At 38.7% G+C, this 21,494-nt stretch overlaps 1 protein-coding gene across 5 annotated transcripts; it reads right to left on the bottom strand.

The window, feature by feature from the left end:
- Nucleotides 1-141: 141 nt before the first annotated feature.
- Nucleotides 142-20,876, bottom strand: ppfia2 (PTPRF interacting protein alpha 2). Of its 5 annotated transcripts, none has more exons than XM_055231575.1 (30): nt 20,787-20,876; nt 18,701-18,865; nt 17,617-17,691; nt 15,278-15,385; nt 14,027-14,245; nt 13,232-13,378; nt 11,737-11,871; nt 11,126-11,209; nt 10,538-10,669; nt 10,404-10,466; nt 10,213-10,304; nt 9,957-10,089; nt 9,483-9,700; nt 8,921-9,161; nt 8,681-8,710; nt 8,458-8,588; nt 8,157-8,338; nt 7,981-8,071; nt 5,274-5,355; nt 4,870-5,070; nt 3,951-4,013; nt 3,603-3,635; nt 3,349-3,524; nt 3,175-3,272; nt 2,914-3,089; nt 2,517-2,585; nt 2,205-2,358; nt 1,978-2,034; nt 1,186-1,274; nt 142-717 (listed from the first exon to the last, which is right to left on the bottom strand). In XM_055231575.1, the coding sequence occupies exons 2-29, from the start codon at nt 18,809-18,811 to the stop codon at nt 1,216-1,218; spliced, it is 3,360 nt and encodes a 1,119-aa protein (XP_055087550.1). In that variant the 5' UTR covers nt 18,812-18,865; nt 20,787-20,876; the 3' UTR covers nt 142-717; nt 1,186-1,215. The 5 variants fall into 5 exon arrangements, with proteins under 5 accessions (XP_055087550.1, XP_055087547.1, XP_033844976.2 ...); XM_055231572.1 differs by having other exon boundaries at nt 1,237-1,274; nt 20,787-20,863; XM_033989085.2 differs by lacking the exon at nt 1,978-2,034.
- Between the last annotated feature and the right edge of the window lie 618 nt (nt 20,877-21,494).

The raw sequence follows: 21,494 nt of genomic DNA, 5'->3' as shown, positions 1-21,494 counted from the left end.
CAGTGACAGTACTACAAACGACGCACTGCTTTGAGCTCTGAGAGGATGTGTTGTGCAACTTCAGATCACAGCAGTGTATTTTGTTTTGTCCTTGGCTACTAAGGAGTCCATTATGCTGATACATGTGTATCAAAGTGCTTGTTATGTCTTCCTCCTTTTTATGATGGCCTGCTCATATGAAAAGGTTTGAAGGGTTCATAAATTTGTGCACCACTAGAGGGCAGGTTTTCACACAACATCCAGAGTTGTTCCTCTCTGGCACAGCACAGATCAATTATAGTCATTATTATAACACAATGAAAAAATAAAACGATATGTACAAATTGATCTAGGGAAATGGTTTCATATGTATACAGTTTAAAGAGCAGCATATATTTATCTATGGTCTACTAAATGAGGTGGCAGGAACCTTTTTTTGCACAAACTCTGGATACTTTTTACACATAAATGTTTATATATATTTATATTTATAAAATGGCATATTTATAATAATTTACATATAACCTACACTTCTTTGTAGAAGAAATGCACAGTACATTATGCAAGGACAAGATTCTGTACACACAGAAGGTAAAAACTGAGAAGAGGGCAGCCTGCAGGAGAGTTAGCACCGATGTGAGGTGCCCGGGGAAGCAGAGCACAGAGGAGAGCAGGACTTCTTGGCAGTGCGTGTCTTCATAATTTTCCAATCAGAACAGGTTCCATTCAGAACTGCAACTAGAACAAATGTAGATTCATCACCATCAAGTATACATTAAATACACGTTTTATACTGCCTTTATATATCCTGAGTATCTTTCACAGCTAGTAGTCAGTCTGGTGGTCAAAAAAGGAGCAGTAGAAAATTCAAATTGGAGAGTCCAATACAATTTCAGCTTTACTAATAAATCAAGATAAGTTCAGAATAGAGATAAGACTTGGTGGTTATTTTAAGTATTTGCTATATTAAGCATGGACAAAGCTGTTTTGATTATTCCCCAAAAAACTGCAATATGCCCAGCTGTCACCCATTGTACTAAAACATTGCAATCAATACAATCCCATTTCATTAATTGGTTACAAATCCCATTGTCTTTTTGTATCCATTCGCTGAAATCCAAAACCCTTTGTTGTTTATTTCTACCCCTTAATACAGCACAAGCTTGTCTCCAGTAACAGTGTATTGACAGAGTCTGTGTTACATACGGTGTACAGTCATAGGTCCCTCTCTTCCTCTCAGCAGGAGTATGTTCTCACCGTGGAGCTGTCCAACCGCTGCACTGCAGACGGGCCGACTGAGAAGAGACCAGGAAAGACAATTAGTAAAGTGAACAAAGTAGACCCATCCATGCTCTCCACAACACCTTCCCAATAACACAAAAGGGACTAAAAACTATGCACTTATCACACAAAACAACACTAGTGTGTGTTACAGATTAGCCAGGATAACACAACTTAGTTTTGTTTGGGGAGCATGAAGAATATATTAGTTATGAGCACAAACTGGGGCAACATGGAGACTTCCTCTGAGTCCACAATGTTAAAAGAGGAGAGGAGTGACTTCTTTTAACAACCAAGGATAGATTACAGTTTAAAAGAGGAGAGGAGTGACTTCTGTTAACAACTAAGGGTAAATTATTGTATACTGATGGTGGGATACAGTAATGATTGCAAATGTAAGTGCCAACTGTGATGTGAGACATGTGACATGTACCAAATATTTTCTTAAATATATGAACAAGTTTTTTGTAATTCCATTTGATACCCACATTTTCAAAGAACAGTACAGTAGATGAGCTAATTTCAAATGTTTTACCAAAGTTATTAAACACCCTACATTTATATTAAGAATTTCTGGAGAATCTCAGGAAAAGACTGAGAGAAGGAGCACTAGCAGACTGGTCAAGACAGCGTGGCCGGGCGAGGGGGGGGGGACATGTGCGGAATAATGAACACAGGATCCAAAAGTCCTCAGCCTCTCACAGAGGCATAGCTGACCTTGAAACCAGTCCAGATATGTGTCATCAGGACTGTCATCCAGAGCCTCATAGAGGACTGCACAGCAGCCACCACAAAAACAACAGCACAGTCAGAGAGCCCAAACAATGTTGTATTATTACTTGATAACTATGGATATTTTGGATGAATTTTGCACAAGAGGGAGTTCTGAAATATGTTCTAGTTCTAAATAAATGCTTTGTTAAGGTGAAGTATTCAGTGCTCACCATCGGGGGGCAGTCTTCGGGAGTGACCGGATGCAGTGAGCCGAAAACCAGCAGGGAGAGTCTCTGCTGACCCTGGCATCATACTGATGCCATGTACATCCCTCGGTGGGAACTGCCTCCTCCAGGAAGGACCTCTGAAGTCTTTGTCATCACACTATTCAGAAAAAGCAAGCTCAGTTTAGAGAGATGCAGAAATACAGATACTCACACAGTAAATGTTAAACTTGTGGTATATTTATTCACAAATCTTAAATGTATTAGCTGATGATTAGAAAAGAGAAATGAGTGAATATTTAGCTGTGTGTATTTTACCTCGTCCAGCCGTCGGTCAGTACCCAGGGCCAGCAAATTATTATACTCTCGCTCCAGAATCTGACGTGCCTGCAGAGGAAAAACATGACATTCACATAATATTCTCTGCTATTCTTAGAAACATCTACACAGCTGACACACTACTGTGTTCACACTGCTCCAGAAAGGCAAACAACGAGGAATATATATGCAGCAAAAATTCACAGGGGCAAGCTGCCAGAGCTGCAAATCTGCAGGTTCTGATTTAGACTAACCTTTGTATCTTGACAGCAACACAATATAAATTAAAGCTGCGCTGATGGTGATTTGATTCTCCCAAGGATTTAAATACTGATTGGCCTCGATCGATCATTGTTTCCATATCATATACTATAGTTATGTAAAAGCTCTTTCAAACCTGAGTGTTTTGTGTGGGTATCTGGAGGAGCAGCGCGAGGCTACTGTAGTCAAAGTTGTCGTCAAGGGCAACCAGGGCTCCATGCACTCCACTCTCCAGCAGAATGTTAGCATAGTCCCTCAGGCCTATGCTCTGCACCCAGCGGATCACCCGCTCATTGCTCCATACCAACACATCTGCAGACACATTACAGTACAAATACCTCTAGTAAAACTCAAGATACCACACCCATCATTTTAGATGAACATGTAATGTTTTAACCTCTTAAATCATGTTGGCTATGCTCCCGTCGTCTCTCTAGTTCTTTTCTGTCATAGTTGAGCTTTTTCAGACACATGATGCCATACTGTAAACTTGTTCTAAAAATCAAAAAGGCCAAAAAGTAATGTTAGCAATCTAATGCATTTTGCCTGTTTATATGTATTATGACTGTACCTGTGGAAACTGTCCACCATTTTAAGGTGCACCCTAAGGTCCTTCTTGGTGAGGTGGTCCAACATTCTGGCGTCCACCAGGCACTCCATGAAGTAGCTGCGGTACTGAGGTAGTCCTAGACTGGGCAGCCACTCGTTTCCTATCCACTCATGGTTCATATCACCATAAGCTAGAGTCTGGGAATGTCAAAGATATAAGATTATAATGGTTGTAATTTATTGTGAAAATGAAAATGGTAATTTCTTGGTGTTTACCTGAGCCCAGCTCCCTTCTTCAGAATTTGACTTCTGAATTGAAAAAAGAAGAAAAAAACAACAAAATCTTAAAGGCACGACTTTAAGGTTAAAACATACAGGGATAACAAATACAATGATATCAAAGTGGAAATGTATTCTTCAGTTTATATACCAATACAACTTATGTGCAAAGTTTTTTATTCATGTTATTTTATGATCAGACTATATTAGGCTTTGTGGTTATATACAGAGATTATTATTATATATATTTTTTTTTTTGATAATATCATGATATCCCGGTAATATCCATTCATACAAACTCACTCCAGAGAGAAAAGGGAAGGTGGAGGGTACATGGGAACTGACCGTTTTGGAGGGGGCTGCCAGGGTCTCCATCTCCTCATGGGTCACCCAGACATTGCCTGATTGCTACAGGGCAAGCCCCAAGAGACAGAGCAGCAGCAGGGTTGGTAGTAGAGGTCCGGCAGGAGGGGCAAGCAGTGTTAAAGAATAAGAGCAGCACCACTGTAAGCCAATAGTGTTATAGCATCACAGTCAGATGACGAAGAGGCCCCACCCACCAGGGGGCAAAGGGCAAATGCAGTGGATAAAAACAAGCAAAGTACACAATACACTGTTACATAACACACATACACTAACACATATTAGTACAATTATAACAGCATACAGCATTTTCACATTTACAACATTTAACTGTTAAGCACATTTACATAATGGTGTCTCTGTATAGTAACTCTGTGTTCTAATTTTGAAATAAAAAGTAATAAATATAGACAGAAATAAAAATATGAAGGCTATTTGGAGGATGGATTTCAAACCATGCTTAATAGGTGTAATTCAGTGTGGTTTGTGTAAAGATTCCCAATCAAGTTTGATTTAAGAATTTGTTTAAAATAAGTAATAAGTATAAGTAAAATGTATAGATCTAAATTCAAACATGTGGCTTAGATGTCCTTCAGCTGTGTTACCTCTTTGTGTGTAGTACATGACAAACAAGTGAATGCACTACCACCTGGAGACTAAAACACTGTTCAACATAGTAGCCCATTTGTTACAAGATTATTTGATTTAAATGTGTGGGTGGTTTGTCACACTTCTGTTTAGTGAGGAGTGAATGTAGTCAAATAAGGCTTTTTGTTATTGTTTGAGGGGGATAAATTACAACCTATGCTTCTTAAACCAAAAATTGTAATCTTAGAAAACCAAGCAACACAGAAAACATAATGTGATTCATGCAGGTCCGCACGTATTCAGCAGCACTCACGGTTCTTGTGGTGGGTGGTGCAGACGGGCTTGTGAGAGAGACCATTTCCTGAATAGCCAGACGGAGCTTGAGTCTGTGCAGAGGGTTACTGATACCGATCTCCCTCTGGATCTCTGTGTCTGACAGCGCTGACATGATGGCTCCACTCTTGACGTTTGCACGACAAGCAGCGACGTACCACGCAGGCATCCCCAACCACAGCTTTGGTACAGGAGCAGAGGGGCACATAGAAGGGGAGAGGTTTAGTTTAGGTGGTATATGGGCATTTTGAGAAACACCACCTATCAATTCAAATTTGTAGGCGTTTCTGCAATTCCGTTTACTCTTCACTAGGGGGCAGCATTGACTGTATGTTTTGGATGATGCAGCGGTAAAAACAGATTTTTTTTTTTTTTTTTACTTACCTCCAACCAGGCGACCACAGTAGGCCCATCCCATTGGGCAAAAGGTAGACCTTTTCTCCTTGCCTCTTCCAGCAGCTCATGTCTGAAGCAGAGGGGATCTGGCATTAACATCGTTCTAAAGCATATCTCTCATCTGTTACCATACATAACTTTTTCTCCTATCGTAAAAATAGGATACATGAGGTATACACATTCCTATACATTTCTTTCAAACAAGTTTCATCATTACTGTGTATTTTATCAGAGCCCTGTTACTCTGAGGCATCACAGAGCAATATGTTACATTAGTGAACTTCGTAAATGTTAAACTGAAGGTGGAACTCTTTTCCCTCTGACCTATAAATGCAGACTGACATCACATGCTTAACAAAATTCAGCTGTATCTGAAGATGGGCCAGGGATGCTCACATGTTTGAAATGTGCCTTGTCTCTGTCTTGTGAAACTTTCTACTTTTGTGCAGAAACTCCTTTCTGGAAGTATGTAAAAGCCCACACTATGGACAGGTGTTGAAAATTAGCATAAGTGCTATAACACTTTAAATGAATCTGGTGTAATGTAAAGTAATTGCTGTGCCCATAACAACATAAATACTTCCCATGCAGAGATAGCGTTGATATATAGACTCCATTGTAGCACTTCATTTGGCTTGAACAGTTGTTTTCATTAGTACATGAGGGATTCTGCAAGTTAATCTTGACTTTCCATTATCTGTGATTTTGTGCTTTTGTGTTGCAGGGTAAGGCAAGTCACTGCCAAGTATTTCACTGCATTGTCCTAAGATTGGCATAGAGCTCAAAATGATTGGATCTTTTCATTTGTATACCGATTGTCTGCCATACACAGGGTGTAGAATATGTATTTTTTACAAACATACACTCAGACACACCCACTTCACAGGTGCAAACCTTATTGAATAATAAACTCATGTCTGACAGCTAAAAGAAGAAGTCTCAGTACAAAACATAGTATGGCATTCTTGTACCACTGTAGAGATGATGCATTAATACAGTGAAACAAACAATACCATAGATCTAAAGAGCTTATGAATGATACGAAATGTGCAAATCCAAACATTCACTATTTACATATTGAATACATGAGTTATGCTCATGTCTTATGTTCAGATCAGACCTAATGCATGAAAAGATTACATCTACTGAACATAGCTAAGAAAAGGGAGGAAACATCATATGAACAATAACATCTGACATTCCCATAACCAGATATTGCAGCTGGTTATTTAGCACAACAGAGATAGAGACACATAAAAAGGAGAGGAAGACGTTCTGGGCACAGAAAATTAGGCCCCAGTTTAGCGACGGCACATTCGTTTTCAGCCAAGGATGCAGCTGCCATTGGGCTGTAAAAGGGAGGAAGAAACGTCTTGAAATGGTACATGAACAAAAAGAAAGAAAGCAATGGTACTATTAACAGCCATGAGGAATTAAGTTAGAGATAGTGAGACGTTAGCTTTGACACAGGAGAGTACACATGGACACAGACAGGAGAGATGACATACAAGGCACACTGCTCAGACAATGGTCACATCCAGGAGTTCAGAGATGTCCTCACAACTTACCCGCTTTGTTAGAGTCAGAGGAGGAGGAGAGGGAGGGAAGAGAGCGAGAGTTAGAGCAGAGGGAGGTAGAGATAGAGAGAGCGACGGGGAGACAAAAGTGTACACAAGTTAATGAGTAAATTGGCAATTAAGGCTCCCAACACAGACACATGCACTCACACAGTCGCTCACACGGAGGACACGATGGTGGACGATCAAGTACAGGAGCATCTGTAGATCAGTCACATGTGGTCTTCTACAATGCAGTCCTGACCACATCATCGTGCAGCAGAGAAAATGAGAAATGCACTGAAACACAGCAAGGACCCCCTCCACGGCCTCACATTCAAATGTTCAGGTACATTCAGATAGCTTTGACCTCTGAAGAGAAGACACACCCACTATGGGACCACTGCGTTACTGACCACTCAAGATGCTGAAATGGAAAAGAAGAGCAGGCAGCTTAATGGCATGCAGAGTGGAGGAGGCACCAAGATGCAAGGTGGTTGTGTGGCCTTTATCCTGGAGACTGCTATGGAGAAGTCAGTGCGGTGAGGGAAAACATTTGTCAATGTACAACAAACAATACTCTAACCAACTACATGGGAGGCAAAGTTATCCATCATGGCAACTCAATGTGCACTTCGAGCAAATGACATTCATCATTTGGCACTAGAGCATGGCAGATGCACGCACACACATACACATATCCACACTACACCCACCACCATTCAAATATTTGAGTTGTGCTGATTTTGTATTTTGGGTAAATAGAAGAAACCATCCTGAATAAACTCCTGAAATATACTCTACAGTAGCTGTCGGAAAGGCTTTTACAGCCTTCCCATTGACAAAATATCTTTGTTAGATAAATGGGTGATGCTACATAAATCAATAGGCTGGCTGTGGATGTCTCCCTGAATACAGTCACTATAATCAGTGCTTGTAGATACTGATCCAGAATATTGATGGGCTGTACTTGTTATGGTATTACACACACCATTATACTTGGTGATAATACATATGTACTATACTATACATTATGTATCTAAATGTGAGAGAGTCAGTGAGTAAGTTACTCTGAATGTAAAACTGGGCTATAGTCTCTCCATTATGTGTTTGAATGCAAAGTTTTAGTGAAAGCTTACTTCTTTTTTAACCTGCGATCTTTCTCAGCCTGAGTGCCTAGTTTGCTAACGCCCATCTCCTGTCCAGACATGTCCAGGTCCATCATTGTGGCTAAAAGGAAAGACAGTAAATATCAGACCATGATTGTATCTATATCTACCTGCCCCATTTGTGGACTAATTAAAGACTTGCTTACCTTGTGGATCAACCATGACCTGTCTATGTGCCAGATGGGCCAGCCGGCCTTTCTCTTTCTTGCCAAACAAGCGTCCAATGGAGGATTTGATGCCCTTCTTCTTTGGCTGCTTGTGAAGAGAGTCTTGGCTGCTTCCAACACTACTCAGGGTGCTGGCCTCAGCCTCCAGAGAGGCCACAATACTAAACGGAGAAGAGAGGATGTGATAAAACTATAACTAACTATATAAACAATATAAACTAAAACTATAGTTTTAACATCAGTTTTAACTTCAGTTATCAGCTGAACATGTCTGCTTTACCCTCGTGCATCGTTGTGTGAAGTTGTTGGCAGTGTGTGTGTCATCCGAACTGTGCGGGGCGTTGGTGGAGGAGATGTCTCACACTTTATGGTGGCCTTGTCCTCACGACCATCTTCTTCCACAGCAGCAATCTGAATAAAGACATCAGGAGTGACTCATTTTAGTCTCTATGACACATTTGTATGAATACTGAAAAGCTTTCAATTTTATAAAAAATATATACCTTTCTTCTGTGTTTCCTTAGATCACTTGGCTTAGAAAAAAAGAAAACAGATCAGCAGATTTGGCTTCCTCACTCTTCTTTAAGCTATTGTAATGCACCCTTAGTTACATAAAACATGTATATCTTCCAAATGATCTTACTCCTACTCTCTAAATGGCTAGACTCTTAACTAGCAATCACATATGCAGCACTAGTAGAATCATATTTCCTTGATAATTTTGCTGTGGGTGTTCGATTTACCAGTGTCATGACACCCATACGCTCCATGTCTCGGGCAGGACTTCGGGGGTCTAGTTTTGGAGTGGAGTGTCCACTAGGGGGTGATGAGGAGGCGAGGGAGGACGCTGTGGCAGAGGCAGTGATGGAGGGTCCATGGTGGTGCATTCGGGCCAAGTTCAGACCCTCCAGACTCACACTGGCCACGCGGTTCTCAATCTCCTCTGCCCGCAGCTCTGTTGACTCCTTCTCCTCCTGTATTAATCTGAAAAACACCAATAAATAATTACATTTTAATTGCAAACCACTGATGTGAACTGCTCCTTCATTGGCCCAGTTGCTCTGACCTAAGATCACATGTTCAGACTTAAATGTTTTACTAGTTATTGCAGGGTGATTCATTTTTTGTGTGAAATAAAATGTAATTTCTCATATATCTGCATTAAAGCAATATGCACCTGAAAACACCCAGCTTTACAGGACAAACTAACTAGATCAGCAACACAACAAGCAAAGCAAATCAATATGTCTGGAAGTGTGACCTTTTCTAACAAAATGTGTGGGTTGTAGTGTGAGGGCGAGGTACCGGATCTCCTTGTTGATTGCGTCTAACTGCTCCTGCAGCATCATGGCCAGAGTCTGAGCATCAGAGTGACCACTGGGAGAGAGCAGATCCATTGAGCTGAACAGGGTCTCTCTGTCATCGTCATCAATGTCCGACATCTCTGTATCACTCTCAAAGTGATGCCCCCCAAGCACCCCGAGTTGCTGGGACCGCCATTCATGATCCCCCAGGGACTTAGCCTATAGACATAACAAAAAAATGCTTGTTCGTGATTGTCTTGCATTTTTGTGGCACAAATTCCAGTCAATAATGATCACCTGGCCAAAATGCAACGCAAAGACACAAGTGCAATAGCAGTCATTCACTAGCAGAGTTCCATAAATACAACAACAACAACATATTATTATTATTATTATTATTATTATTATAAAAAATAAAAATAAAAATTTGAAATAATGGTTATTCTACCATATATGCAATAAGAGAATAACAAACCTTTGTTTCTCGCAGCCCTACTCTTCCTCTCCTCGGCCGGCGAATGACCTTGGCTGAATGATAATGATCTGATTGTGTTTCAGCCAAAGACCCCAGAGAAAAGCGGAGCTCAGCTGATGTGTCCAGGTGAGACCTGAGAGAAAACAAGTGTTTTAGCTACTGATATTTTGTAGGCCAATTCCCTACTGTGGTCCAATTCGGAACTAATTACATCATATGATCACACTGGAATATTGTATAAACACATGACCATTACCTTGAGAGAGTAGGCTCTGTGAGGGAGCCCCCCCTCAGTCTGAATTGGTCCAGTTCTGATCTGAGTTTCTCTATTTCCTCGGCCAACTGAGTCTAAACAAATATGACAAGGTATTAAGGCAGGGCTGCATTGGTCATTTATTGTAACTTATTTATCTAAAATGATCTCATATAGTACAACAAGAGCCTTACTTTTTCATGGATTGATTCCTCATACTGTTTTCTATAGCCTTCTGAGTCCTGAATTAACAAGTTCTAGAAAAAGAGAAGCATATTAAAACCATAGTCTGATCAGAGCAATGATATTATCTTTGTAGTGGTCAAACCTTCTCCTCCAGCGCGGCCATCCTCTCCTTCAGATGGAGCTGCAGCCGCTCGTTGGACTCGGTCAGAAGTCTGTCCACTGTGTCTGACAGACGCTTGTTGTGCTCTTCGTTCATTTTTTCCCTCTGACGCGCCTAAAGATGGAGAAAGAACTATTCATTCAAACAGAAAGAAACTTCTACATGAAAAACAAACTAAAACTGCTTTGATTTTCCAATGTATGCGCTCAACCTAAATTTATGGTAGTAATAACTTCAAATTTTAAGTTAGAAAAGTACAATATCTACATTTATGTAACACAGTTGATTAAAATAGCATAGGCTGGTTAAAACTGCTTTGCTTGTGATATCCAACAATATCAGCGGGAGGCTTACACGTGACTACAGCCCAACTCACGATCCCATGTTCCTATCAAACACTTGAACTCATTAGCGTTTGACAAACAACTACTCATGTGTGTGGCACATATTGAGTCTGAGTTTCCAAGGAAATATATCAGTTACATGCTTGGAGATGCTTGAGCTGTCATATTGATGCAGCAGTGGCTGCTGGGTAACGTGGTCTGGCATGCCGCCTCCGTCGTGACTCACCCGAAGCAGTTCCTGGTTCTTCTCCTCCAGCTGGCATTCCAAGTGCCTCATCCTCTCCTCAATGCTCCCGTGGCGCTCTTCTGCCTACAGTCCACAAGCACAGGACAATACAGGGCTGCATCCTAATGTGTTTATATGTGTAAGACATTAAAGGAAGAGAGAGTCACATCAAGCCAAAGCTTTAACCCAAAGCTTAAAGATGGAAATCTAGTTTGCACAGAGAGCTAAAGAATCACAAGAGAAAGTATGAGGCACCCAAAGGACAGAATGAATGAAAAGCTGCTCCATCACATAATGAGCTGTAGTCAGAGTGCCATGCAGCTGTCCCATTGGGGTAAAACAGTCCAGCACTAGCCCCTGAAACCACCACAGGAAGAATCTGCTCTATACAGGAGATGGCATGACTTTTGGCCTGTATCGCTACCTTCCTAAAAGTGGTGTTCATGTCTTGGATTTTAGCTGCCATAACAAAGTGATAATCATCAGGAGAAGAGGATGAGCTGGAGTCAGACTATGTGGCCGAGGGAGAAGGGGAGAGAGTTTAAACACAAAACACAAATACCAAGGACTCTCTGGAAGTAAGTTGTTAAAAGTGATATATGTTTTTGTACCTTAGTGAGCGCTGCTATCCTTTGTGCCAGCTCTGCCTCGACCTCTGGAAGCGTCTCGGCCTTTCTCATGGTCTGCTGTAGCTTCTGCTCAGCTAACTCCAGTCGCTCCTGCAGCTGCCTGTTCTTTTCCTCCATCTAATTACAGGATCAACACACATGAAGTCAGGTAATGCTTGTACACAGAATTTGACATAAAATATTTTTGTGTAAGTGTAGTTAAAAAAAAAAACTATTTACACTCCATCTCTGTACATCTTGGTTAATTGGTTTAATGGTAGGAAGTTATCAGAATACAAACTGATGAAATTGTTGGACATTTTCACTCCAAGGTATTTCATCTTGACTGCTAAAGATCTATACTCCTCCAATAATGAAGTTAAACATACAAATGAGTTCTCTGGTTCAGACAAGTAAAGTCGTCTTCAAACAACAACATTTTTTGGTTCCACCTCCCATATCTAAGCCCTTAATATATTGGTCCTGGGTGATCAACAGACGTAGGTTGTGATACTACCCCATTTCCCTTTATTCTTGCCTTTGGATTATAATATAAAAGTTGTATTGTTCTGATCAATTTATTATCAAAACCAAATCCATCCAGAACTCTATCCAGAAATGGCCAACATACACAATCAAACATCTTTTTCTGCATCTAATCCCACTAAAATTTCAGGTACAGTATTGTTTATTGAATGATTTATCAGATGTAATGTGCAGTGTATATAGTCTTGTGTTTGTCTATAGTGGATAAATCTAGTCTAGTCCAAACTAATGACCTGTGGGAGAACTGTTTCCATTCTTTTGGCTAATATGTGAGAAAACATTTTTTAATCCTAATTTAACACAATTATTGTCCTAAAATTACCACATTCAAGCGTAAACAATATTACTGCTTTGCTCAAGAGAATTATACAATTCTGAAGAGAAACTGTCTGGTCCTTGCACTTTGTTTGATTTAAGATGACCTATTGCTGCTTCAATTTTTTTTACTTGAAATCTTCTTTACAAGATCCTTTCCTTGTTCAGCTGTTAATTTTGGTGAAAAAACTCAATTCAAAACAATTTTGTATCTCTGTTAATTTGTGTTCTGTGCATTTGGTCTATATATAATATATAATCTGAATATCTTTTATCTCATCTTCTTAATTTCTCATCCTAACAATTTATTAGACTATTGCCCTCAAGTGTTCTCTTTTGCTGGATGTAACATTGAAGTCTTGTTTGGGTTTTTCTGTCTCTGCCAACACTGACAGATGCTCTGCTCTCCAAAGCATGAGGCCTGGCAGCTCAATATGCAATAGTTAGACCAAAGTGGACTGGGGCTGTGTGTACTGCTTTTAGGTTTTTATTTATTTATTTTTATTTTTTTTATAAAGTTCAAGTAAAAGTACAGAAACAGACATTGGTCTGACATATTATTTTTATAGAGCTGTCTTGTATGGTGAATAAGTTACTGAAATAAAATAGCTAAACATAAATACTAATAATATTATACCTGACGGAGAAAGGCTTCCTTATTGGCTAACTCATTCTCCAGTTTGTCGTTGATGTCATGCACAGAAGTGGACTCTCTCTGGGCACTCAGATAACGTTTTTCCAGTGTAACGATCCTCTCCTCCATGTCCTCTTTTTGACACATGGCCTGAAAATGTAAATATGTTCATATTAGTTAATTACATACTGTAAAGGGGAAAATCATTGATTCTTTGCTTTCTGTGGAACTTGCTACATTTGCATATGAAACTGCCACACACTGTAGCTGGAACACAATCATTACACAGAAGAACATTTTGAACAATCAATAACTATTTCAGCCAAAGGCGATATGGAATCAGCCTGCCTCTATAAGCAATCCACTTCCACTAAACACATTCTGAAGCAGAAATAATTGGGCTTGATATTTGACACACATACTGGATGCCCTTGTTGATGTAACTTCCTCCACTTATTCAGGCTTGGGACAAGCACAAAAGAATTCTGCCTGTATAACACTTTATGAACAGATTATAAACAAAACAACGCATTTATTGAGGAAAGCGAAATGACAGATGCTGTTCTAATTAATTTCATACATAAAAGCTAATTCCAATAGCACAAGCTTTTGTTTAAATGTGCACATTTTATTTTTGAATTATTTACATGCACAATAAATATGTGGTAGCATATGCTAATCCCTTTTAGGTCACAGCTAACCCTCTTTGAAGGATCACTTACATCTGTTTTTTTCCCCTGACTAATGTGCAGACTGGAGTTATCTGTGCTACCGTGTGTATGCCAGTTGCTGCATAACCTCTTTGATGTCCCTCTGGTACTTGTTGTTCATCTCTTCAGACTTAATCAAGTCCTTGCGAGCAGTTTCCAGCTCTTGCTCAACCTCGGACACTCGGGAAGACAGTGAGGACATGCGCTCCTTCATCTGTGCCAGCTCATAGTTCTGCTTCTCCAGGAGGTCCTGCAGCTCTACCACCTGACTCGCCTCATGGGCCGACTCCAGACCGTTGGATATCCTCTGTCAAAGAGAGGGGCCCAGAATGTCAAATCTTTCTCTGTAATATTAACTTTTTTATTGGTTTTCCATATAAATTGATGTGTAAATGGGTCTATTCAATTGACAAACCCTTCAAACTCAATATGACAAAAACATGATATAATGAGAAAGGAGGACTATGAGATAATGCAATTTTCATGCAGTACAAATGATATTGTTGGGTTTCAAGGGTTAGTAATCCATCCTAGCAGTACAGACCTGATAGTTCAAGTTGCCTATAATGCTAAATGTTAGTCAGTATATTAGTCGTGGTCACTTCATATGTGTGATGATACTGTTATTTGGTGAAGAGTGTGCTTTGAGCTTTGTCTCTTTATTTTCATTTCCTTTGGTGATGACCTCTTCTCCTAGATCGTTAATGACATTCTGATGACACATGTTTACTGAAGGAAAAAAATAGCTCTACATATGTGCATGTTGAGTCTCCCTGAATCACCTCATTCCAAGGCAAATGCAGCGTACTGATTTAGGAAGGCGTTGAAGATAAGGCCACTGCAAACGAACGCTGCACTATTACAAGAGCACTATTACTCATTATTATTTCTTTGGGTAATTACTTTTCATTAACTAATTTGTTGTATATCATATGATTAATCCATATTTACAAGATGCAACTGTAAAAACATCACTACTGATCTATTGTAGGCAATGCTTTCTGCTTGTATCGGGCACTCAAAACACTAGATGTTCAAAGTCAAAGGCGATATAGTGTTTTCTGCAAACTTAGCAAAATAGGGCCTATCTGTATAGCCCCTATACTACTCATCAGATGAAAATGTGTATTCATCAGTGTACTTCCATATGTGAGTGTGCATAAAGAGGGCTCACTTTGTGTCACCTTTCGATCATGAAAAGAACTAAGAACATAGTTGCAACTATTTCTATTCACCACTTGGAATATCATCTCTTGTATCCTCAAAGACAGGAACATTGGGACAAGCCTGTTATTGTGAATTGTGCAGATACATATTATGCAGCCTTGTAAGCTCTTACCTTGCCATGTACCTTCTGTTGAGCATCAGTGCCCTCCAATAAATCGTCTCCTTCTCCAGCCGCCACTTTCCTCTGGAAGTGTGCATTCTGCTCTCGTAAGGCCACTATCTGCAAAATAATAAACAAAGGCAGGATTAACGTGAGCTCCTTCACTCTCATAACTTTCTGGATGGAACTTTTCTGGTGGAGGTTCTGCCATGCGCTTATGTTCGTGGAGATGTTAATGCTTTGCTGGAAATATGTGTCGCTATATGGCAACAAACATATCTGTCTGCATAGTGACAAGCTGGTAATGCCCCCAAGTGAATTAACAGGTCAGATATGTGGAGAGGTGATGCCTCTAGGGCTGCACAGGTTTGTAAAAAAGAAAAAAAAAAAAAGATCTAATCGCAATTTCTATGTATTGTATTATTGTCTATCTATTGTGACAAGTTTTGCAATATGCTTTAAAAGTAAGATTTTGTTCAGAGCGCACATTGTAAACAACTCCAGAAGCATTAACATTTGAGAGAAGATTGAAATATGAGATGATGAATATAATACAAGAATGGATTTGGAGAAGTCTATATTACAGGTACAATGCATTTGTTCTATTCAGGAGGACATTTGTTTATCTTAAAATTCGATAATAATTGTGGCCTTTGCGATTTGACAACTCAAATTGTGACTTTGATTCAATGACGTGCAGCTCTTGACCCGACTCACTGTAAGAATGTATTATTTTCAAAGCATTTTTAGCAGCAAAACACCCGCAGTTGAATAAATACATGATACTTTTTGCAAGTGGCAGACTCTCCACTAAAAAACTTACATAGAGCACGGTTAATATGTTTTGTGTTTTCATCTAATGCTGGTTAATTACAGCCTTATCCTGTTAAAACCATTTAGGAATGTATAGCCGTACTGTAAGATGGAGACACATGGACACAATCACAATAATTATCTTGTTCTGGGATCCTTTTTTCCATCTGAGGCTCCTGTGTTATGGTCGTAATCCTGACAATATGATCACCGACAACAGTAATTAAGTCTCATCAGAACAGACACAATGTGAATACTTTTTTCCTCACAGACGGGACAGGTACATGTCATTCTCATGTCTAATTGTGTGGTTTCTCATTCAGTTAATTGATTTCATATGTGGTGAGAATAATCTTTTCCTTAACTCAAACCTCGTAGAATGATATGTACCAGAGATAAACCTTATGAAGAGGTTTTAACAATGTTCTTTTGTAGGACCAGATCATTTATGCTAACTGAATCACATGCCATCTGCTAATGAGACTCAGATGACTAGTGAAGTACAGTCTTGTCACTAGAACTGGAGTCATGGGACCAACTGTATGAATTTTATGGATTTTAAGGACCACAAATGATTTCCTACTTTGGCAATTTGTTATAAATATGTTTAAGTTTGAAAGGGTTTTATTCTGCACTCTTTCTTATTCTGTAAAGCACTTTAATTTGTGTACGAATTGCACTTGAGTTTAAATAAGTAGTTTGTATGTATTAGACAACACGTGGGATAGTCTATAGTAATCTTGACATTCTGGGGTCAAAGCAAATCAAAACAAGTCAATCAAATTTAGCAGGGGTGGCATACTAAAATTTGATTTCAAGCTTGATTTCAATACAAAGGCTCAAATACTCACACTACAGATTTCGATACCACAATGATAATTTAAAAACACATTAAACAATAGAATGCAATTTTCATCACAAAATAAGAGCAGTTTTTTTTATTTAGTCCAAAACCACCAACTATTCAGGATAGGTCCGATTCTGTTCTGATTATGTGATTTCTGCAGTATCAGTACGCGTTCAAATGACTATCTAGTTTCAATACAATATAAATTAGTATCTGGGTATTTTTTTTAACAGCCCTAGTACATACATACTTATTATTTGCAGTATACACATATGTACAAGAGAATATTTCATTTCTACGTTGTCCCCTGCCTGTTGTTTAAATACTGTTCTTCATTCTGTCTGTTACACATTCACACACATCTCCTTTTCTCCTCCTCTGCTTTTTCTATTCCAGGTGGAGGTGTCAGAGTGGCATGTCTGACAGGTTGTGAAGTGGCTCCTGAGCCGCTGCCGTAGTATTGGTCCGAGTGTCCATTCCCGCTCCTGTCATGTGGTTTCAGTGTCATTTTGTGCCTAAGATTGTGCTGAGTGAACTCTAGGGAGAGACCTTGTGCATGTAAAGTAATGCATAATTCAGAATAACACATAACGGAATACATACAACTCAATGTATTCCGTTTTATTTATTTCTCATAAGCATGCAATGAAGAGTCGTGTGCAGATTTACAATGGTGAAAAAAGTGTGTTACCTCCTGATTGGCTGCTGTGAGCTCCTCTTCTAGCGCAGATACTCTTTCCAGTGAAACCCGTAGCCTTTCTCGTACCTAAAAAAAACAGAACGCATTGTTTTTATTAAGTTTGCTCTTTAATGTCTGTTTAAATATCGCACTATCTGCTCTGCCAGTTAAAAGTTTGGACAGACCATCTCTTTTAATGCGTTTTTTCCCCCTTTATTTTTACAACTGTCTACATTTTAGATGCGTATGGAAGACATCAAATATATGAAGCAAGATATATGGATTTATCTAGCACAGATAAAAAGTTAAATAACTCTGCTAAATATTTTTTGACAAAGCAAAGAGTGGCTGCTTGGAGGATTTGAGTATAAAATATATTTTTCTTTGCTACATAATTCCATATATCTTACTTTATGTTTGTTGTCTTCCGTATGTATATAAAAAGTAGCAAAAATAAAGAAAACAAAACACTTAATGAGATGGTCTGATCAAAATATAGACTGGTAGTGTATGTTACTGGAAATGACAAAAAGAAGAGGGTACTAATGCAAAGTAAAGCAAAAAAAAAATTAAAAAAAAAAAAAAAATCTGAGGCAAAAAAGTCCTTTCTCCAAAAAAAAATAAAAAAAATAAAAAAAATAAATAAAAATTAAAATTAGAAGATTTTTTTGACTTGTAGGCTTGTCAGAACAACAATTCTGCCATCTGAGAAAAACAGAATGTGTGACTGAAGAGTGACTGATTAATTCATTCATTTGATGCAACTGTTGACTCTTCTTGGAGTCAGCAGCAGCTAAATTGATTGAACAACTTTAGATTGATGTCTATGTAATCACTCAGTCGTTGAGAAGCTACTTTGTTGAGTTGTGAAATATATTCCCAATTAAAACAGAAATAATTACATTTCTTTTGCTATAACTTTACAATAGTTAAGGTCCGACCGGGATATCCATCCTCCCAAACTGACCTATCATCAGGAGCGTGACTGAATCAGGACCATCTGGAGAATTACTGTTACCACTGTACATGTTTTGGTTTTCATGGGAGTAAAACACACCGAGACACAGGGAGAACATGCAAACTTGACACAATGTACCTTCTCATCCAGTGCTTTATGGTGTTCAAACAGGGACTTGAGGGCTTTGAGGACCTCCACTTCACTGGAGACCCCTGAGGGAGACTGTGCCTGTCTCTTTACCACCGTCATCCGTAGAGACCTCTCATGTCGGGACACAAGGCACTCCAGATGTTCCAGCAGCAGCTACAGAGGGACAATTAGGTATGACATTATTACCACTGACTGTGAAGAACATTATTATCCGAGTGCCTGCTGAGTGAGGGATATTTTAGGTGAGAGTGAACATTTTGTCCTTACAGTTGATGTATTGGACCATTAAGGATTTCATCAAATTTCAAATAAGAAACTGTATTGGGAAGAGTATGTCAAAGCTGTAGTGCATGTGGGATTTTTCTTTTTTTAAACAGCAGTCAATACAAGATAGTGGGCTCAAGATAGTTGTCATAAATCTGCTTTAGCTCGTATGTTTGATCATAAACAGTATCTTATTCTCAAATGAAGCCAAGATAGAGGATAGCTCCACATTAAATGACTGTTTACCAATTAAACGGGGATACTTCTCTGCTCCTGGAGGCAGTGGTGGAAAGTAAAGTACAAGTAGTAAAGCACTGTAATAAAGTAGAAATTTTAGGTAACTGTACTTTACTTAAGCAAATTTTACAGTGGGTACTTTTTACTTCTACTTCACTACACTTGAGAGCAGTATCTGTACTTTCTACTCCACTACATTTTCAAACTGGACTGAAAGTAAAAAGTACTTTTCCTATGACTTGAGGGGTTATTTTTACCATGTTGTAACATCCTGACTGAAGGTTTCGAGTTCAAGCTTCGGCTTTGAGCGAACAAAAATAAACACACAAAACTCATAAGAAAAATGAAGAAACTGACTCATATTGCTACTGCTGACCAATCATTTTTTATATTTTTTTTAACCAATAACACTACATTTAACAACAAATGAACAACACTTGTACTCTTAAACTAACTTTTTAAATGTACTTTTAATGTACTTTTTACTTAAGTAACAAAAACAAGTACTTCATCCCTCACTGCCTGGAGGTCAAAATGCATGAGACGTCACTAATCAGTGTATCAAGGCTTGTGTGTCCAGGAGTAAACTGTTCTCATGAAAGTATAATCTATCATTGATTAATAGGCTATGGAAGCTCTGGACATCAACAGGAAGAAGTTTGTTCTGAATTAGTTGTCCCTCTATTGCACAAATGTTAATTAGCTGGTTGGAATCATTATGTAATATTCAATACCCACTCTCCAGTGCTTTTTTTCTAATCCCAATGCATTAATTGCCTGAACATGTAGAAGATTTAATTATTGTCTGCAAAATCCGATCAGTGTCTAATTAAAGTTTACTCGAACAAAACCCAATGGAGGATTTGAGGTGATAATAAAGTGGGAAGTGACTTTAGGCTGTTTTTCTTCTCAGCTGTTGTGAAAAAAAACTCTAGACGCCAGACAACAGCAGGTGGTGAGGAAGCAGTTTGACGTGATAGGCGATGTCAGTCATTTTTCAAATTATTGTAATCAACTCAAACTAAAAAAGTTGATAACACTTGCATGTAATCTAATACTAATTTAAAAAGTGATTTAACTAGAATTTAGGCTACAATGTTGTTCCCATAAATATTTTAAAAGCTAATATTACTTCTTGCTGCTGCAGTTATTACTACCATTGTTATGTCTCTAACTACTACTCTCTGTCTGTAGCACAGTTTAAAAATCAGACTAAAAACCTACCTCTTCTCTCTGGCATTTTCTTCTAGCTATGCAGGATGTCTTAGTGTTTTATTGTTTTTTGCCTAAGCATTGTATTTTATGTATATCTGTTTTTGTTTATTGTTGTTTATGTGAAGCACTTTGAGCAGCTCAAGTTGTATTTTAAATGTGTAAATATGTAAATAGAATTGAATTGAACTACTACACCCAACCTATAGGAAAAAATACGCTTTTATTTGTTTCTTCTGATGCCCATATACAACGCTTTATTATCAATCACATTGTAACTTAAATAATCAGTCCTGTTGTTGTTTTTTCCCTATAGTCATGTGTGTCTTTGTTTAACCTTGAATGCATTTTCTTCACTCACCCTGGTATTGTTCCTTTCAGCTTTCAGCTCCGATATCTCCTCCTCCTTCTCCAGGAGCTGCTCCCTACAGGCGTTCAGCTCCTTGGTCAGCGCAGCAAACTCCTGAGAGAAAAGACAAATGAGAGAACGGTCAGCATCACCCAATAGTCTGCAATAACACTCTTTGGCGCAAGGTACATGATGCAACACAGTATAAGAGGCCAGAAAAGAGGAGTATTCATCTTTACTAATTATTACCATGTCCTAGAATTGATGGCGATTTCCAACATGCAGCTAAAACAGACCATTACTTCTACAGTAGGTGACAATTACGCATTATCAGTGTGATGTATGATGGTGATAGTAACGAGTACAGCAGTATTTTATAAAAGCCCTCATTACTGTTGATAAATGATATAAACTTATAAAATAACATAGGCAAACCATAGTAAGTCACCATGATTAACAGCCCAAAGCTATAACGCGAATTAGCTACAAAAGAGTGATTTTTGCAGTAAAAACAACAACAACAATCACAAAACACTAAGCTTGTCACAATAAATAGTAGACGTTTATGGTTTGATTGGTTCATATTGTGATTTTAATGTCTCTCTTATTCTGAAAAGCAGTTTGAAATACTTTGTGTACGAATTGTGCTATACAAATAAACGTGCCTTGCCTGTTATATCGACTTATTGTTCAATACATAGCAAATAGAACAATCATTTT

This window comes from Periophthalmus magnuspinnatus, chromosome 23, assembly GCF_009829125.3.
Source record: "Periophthalmus magnuspinnatus isolate fPerMag1 chromosome 23, fPerMag1.2.pri, whole genome shotgun sequence".
In the NCBI taxonomy this organism is placed as follows: domain Eukaryota; kingdom Metazoa; phylum Chordata; class Actinopteri; order Gobiiformes; family Gobiidae; genus Periophthalmus; species Periophthalmus magnuspinnatus.
Note: the sequence above shows the minus strand (reverse complement) of the source record. Positions and strands in the feature narration are given on the sequence as shown.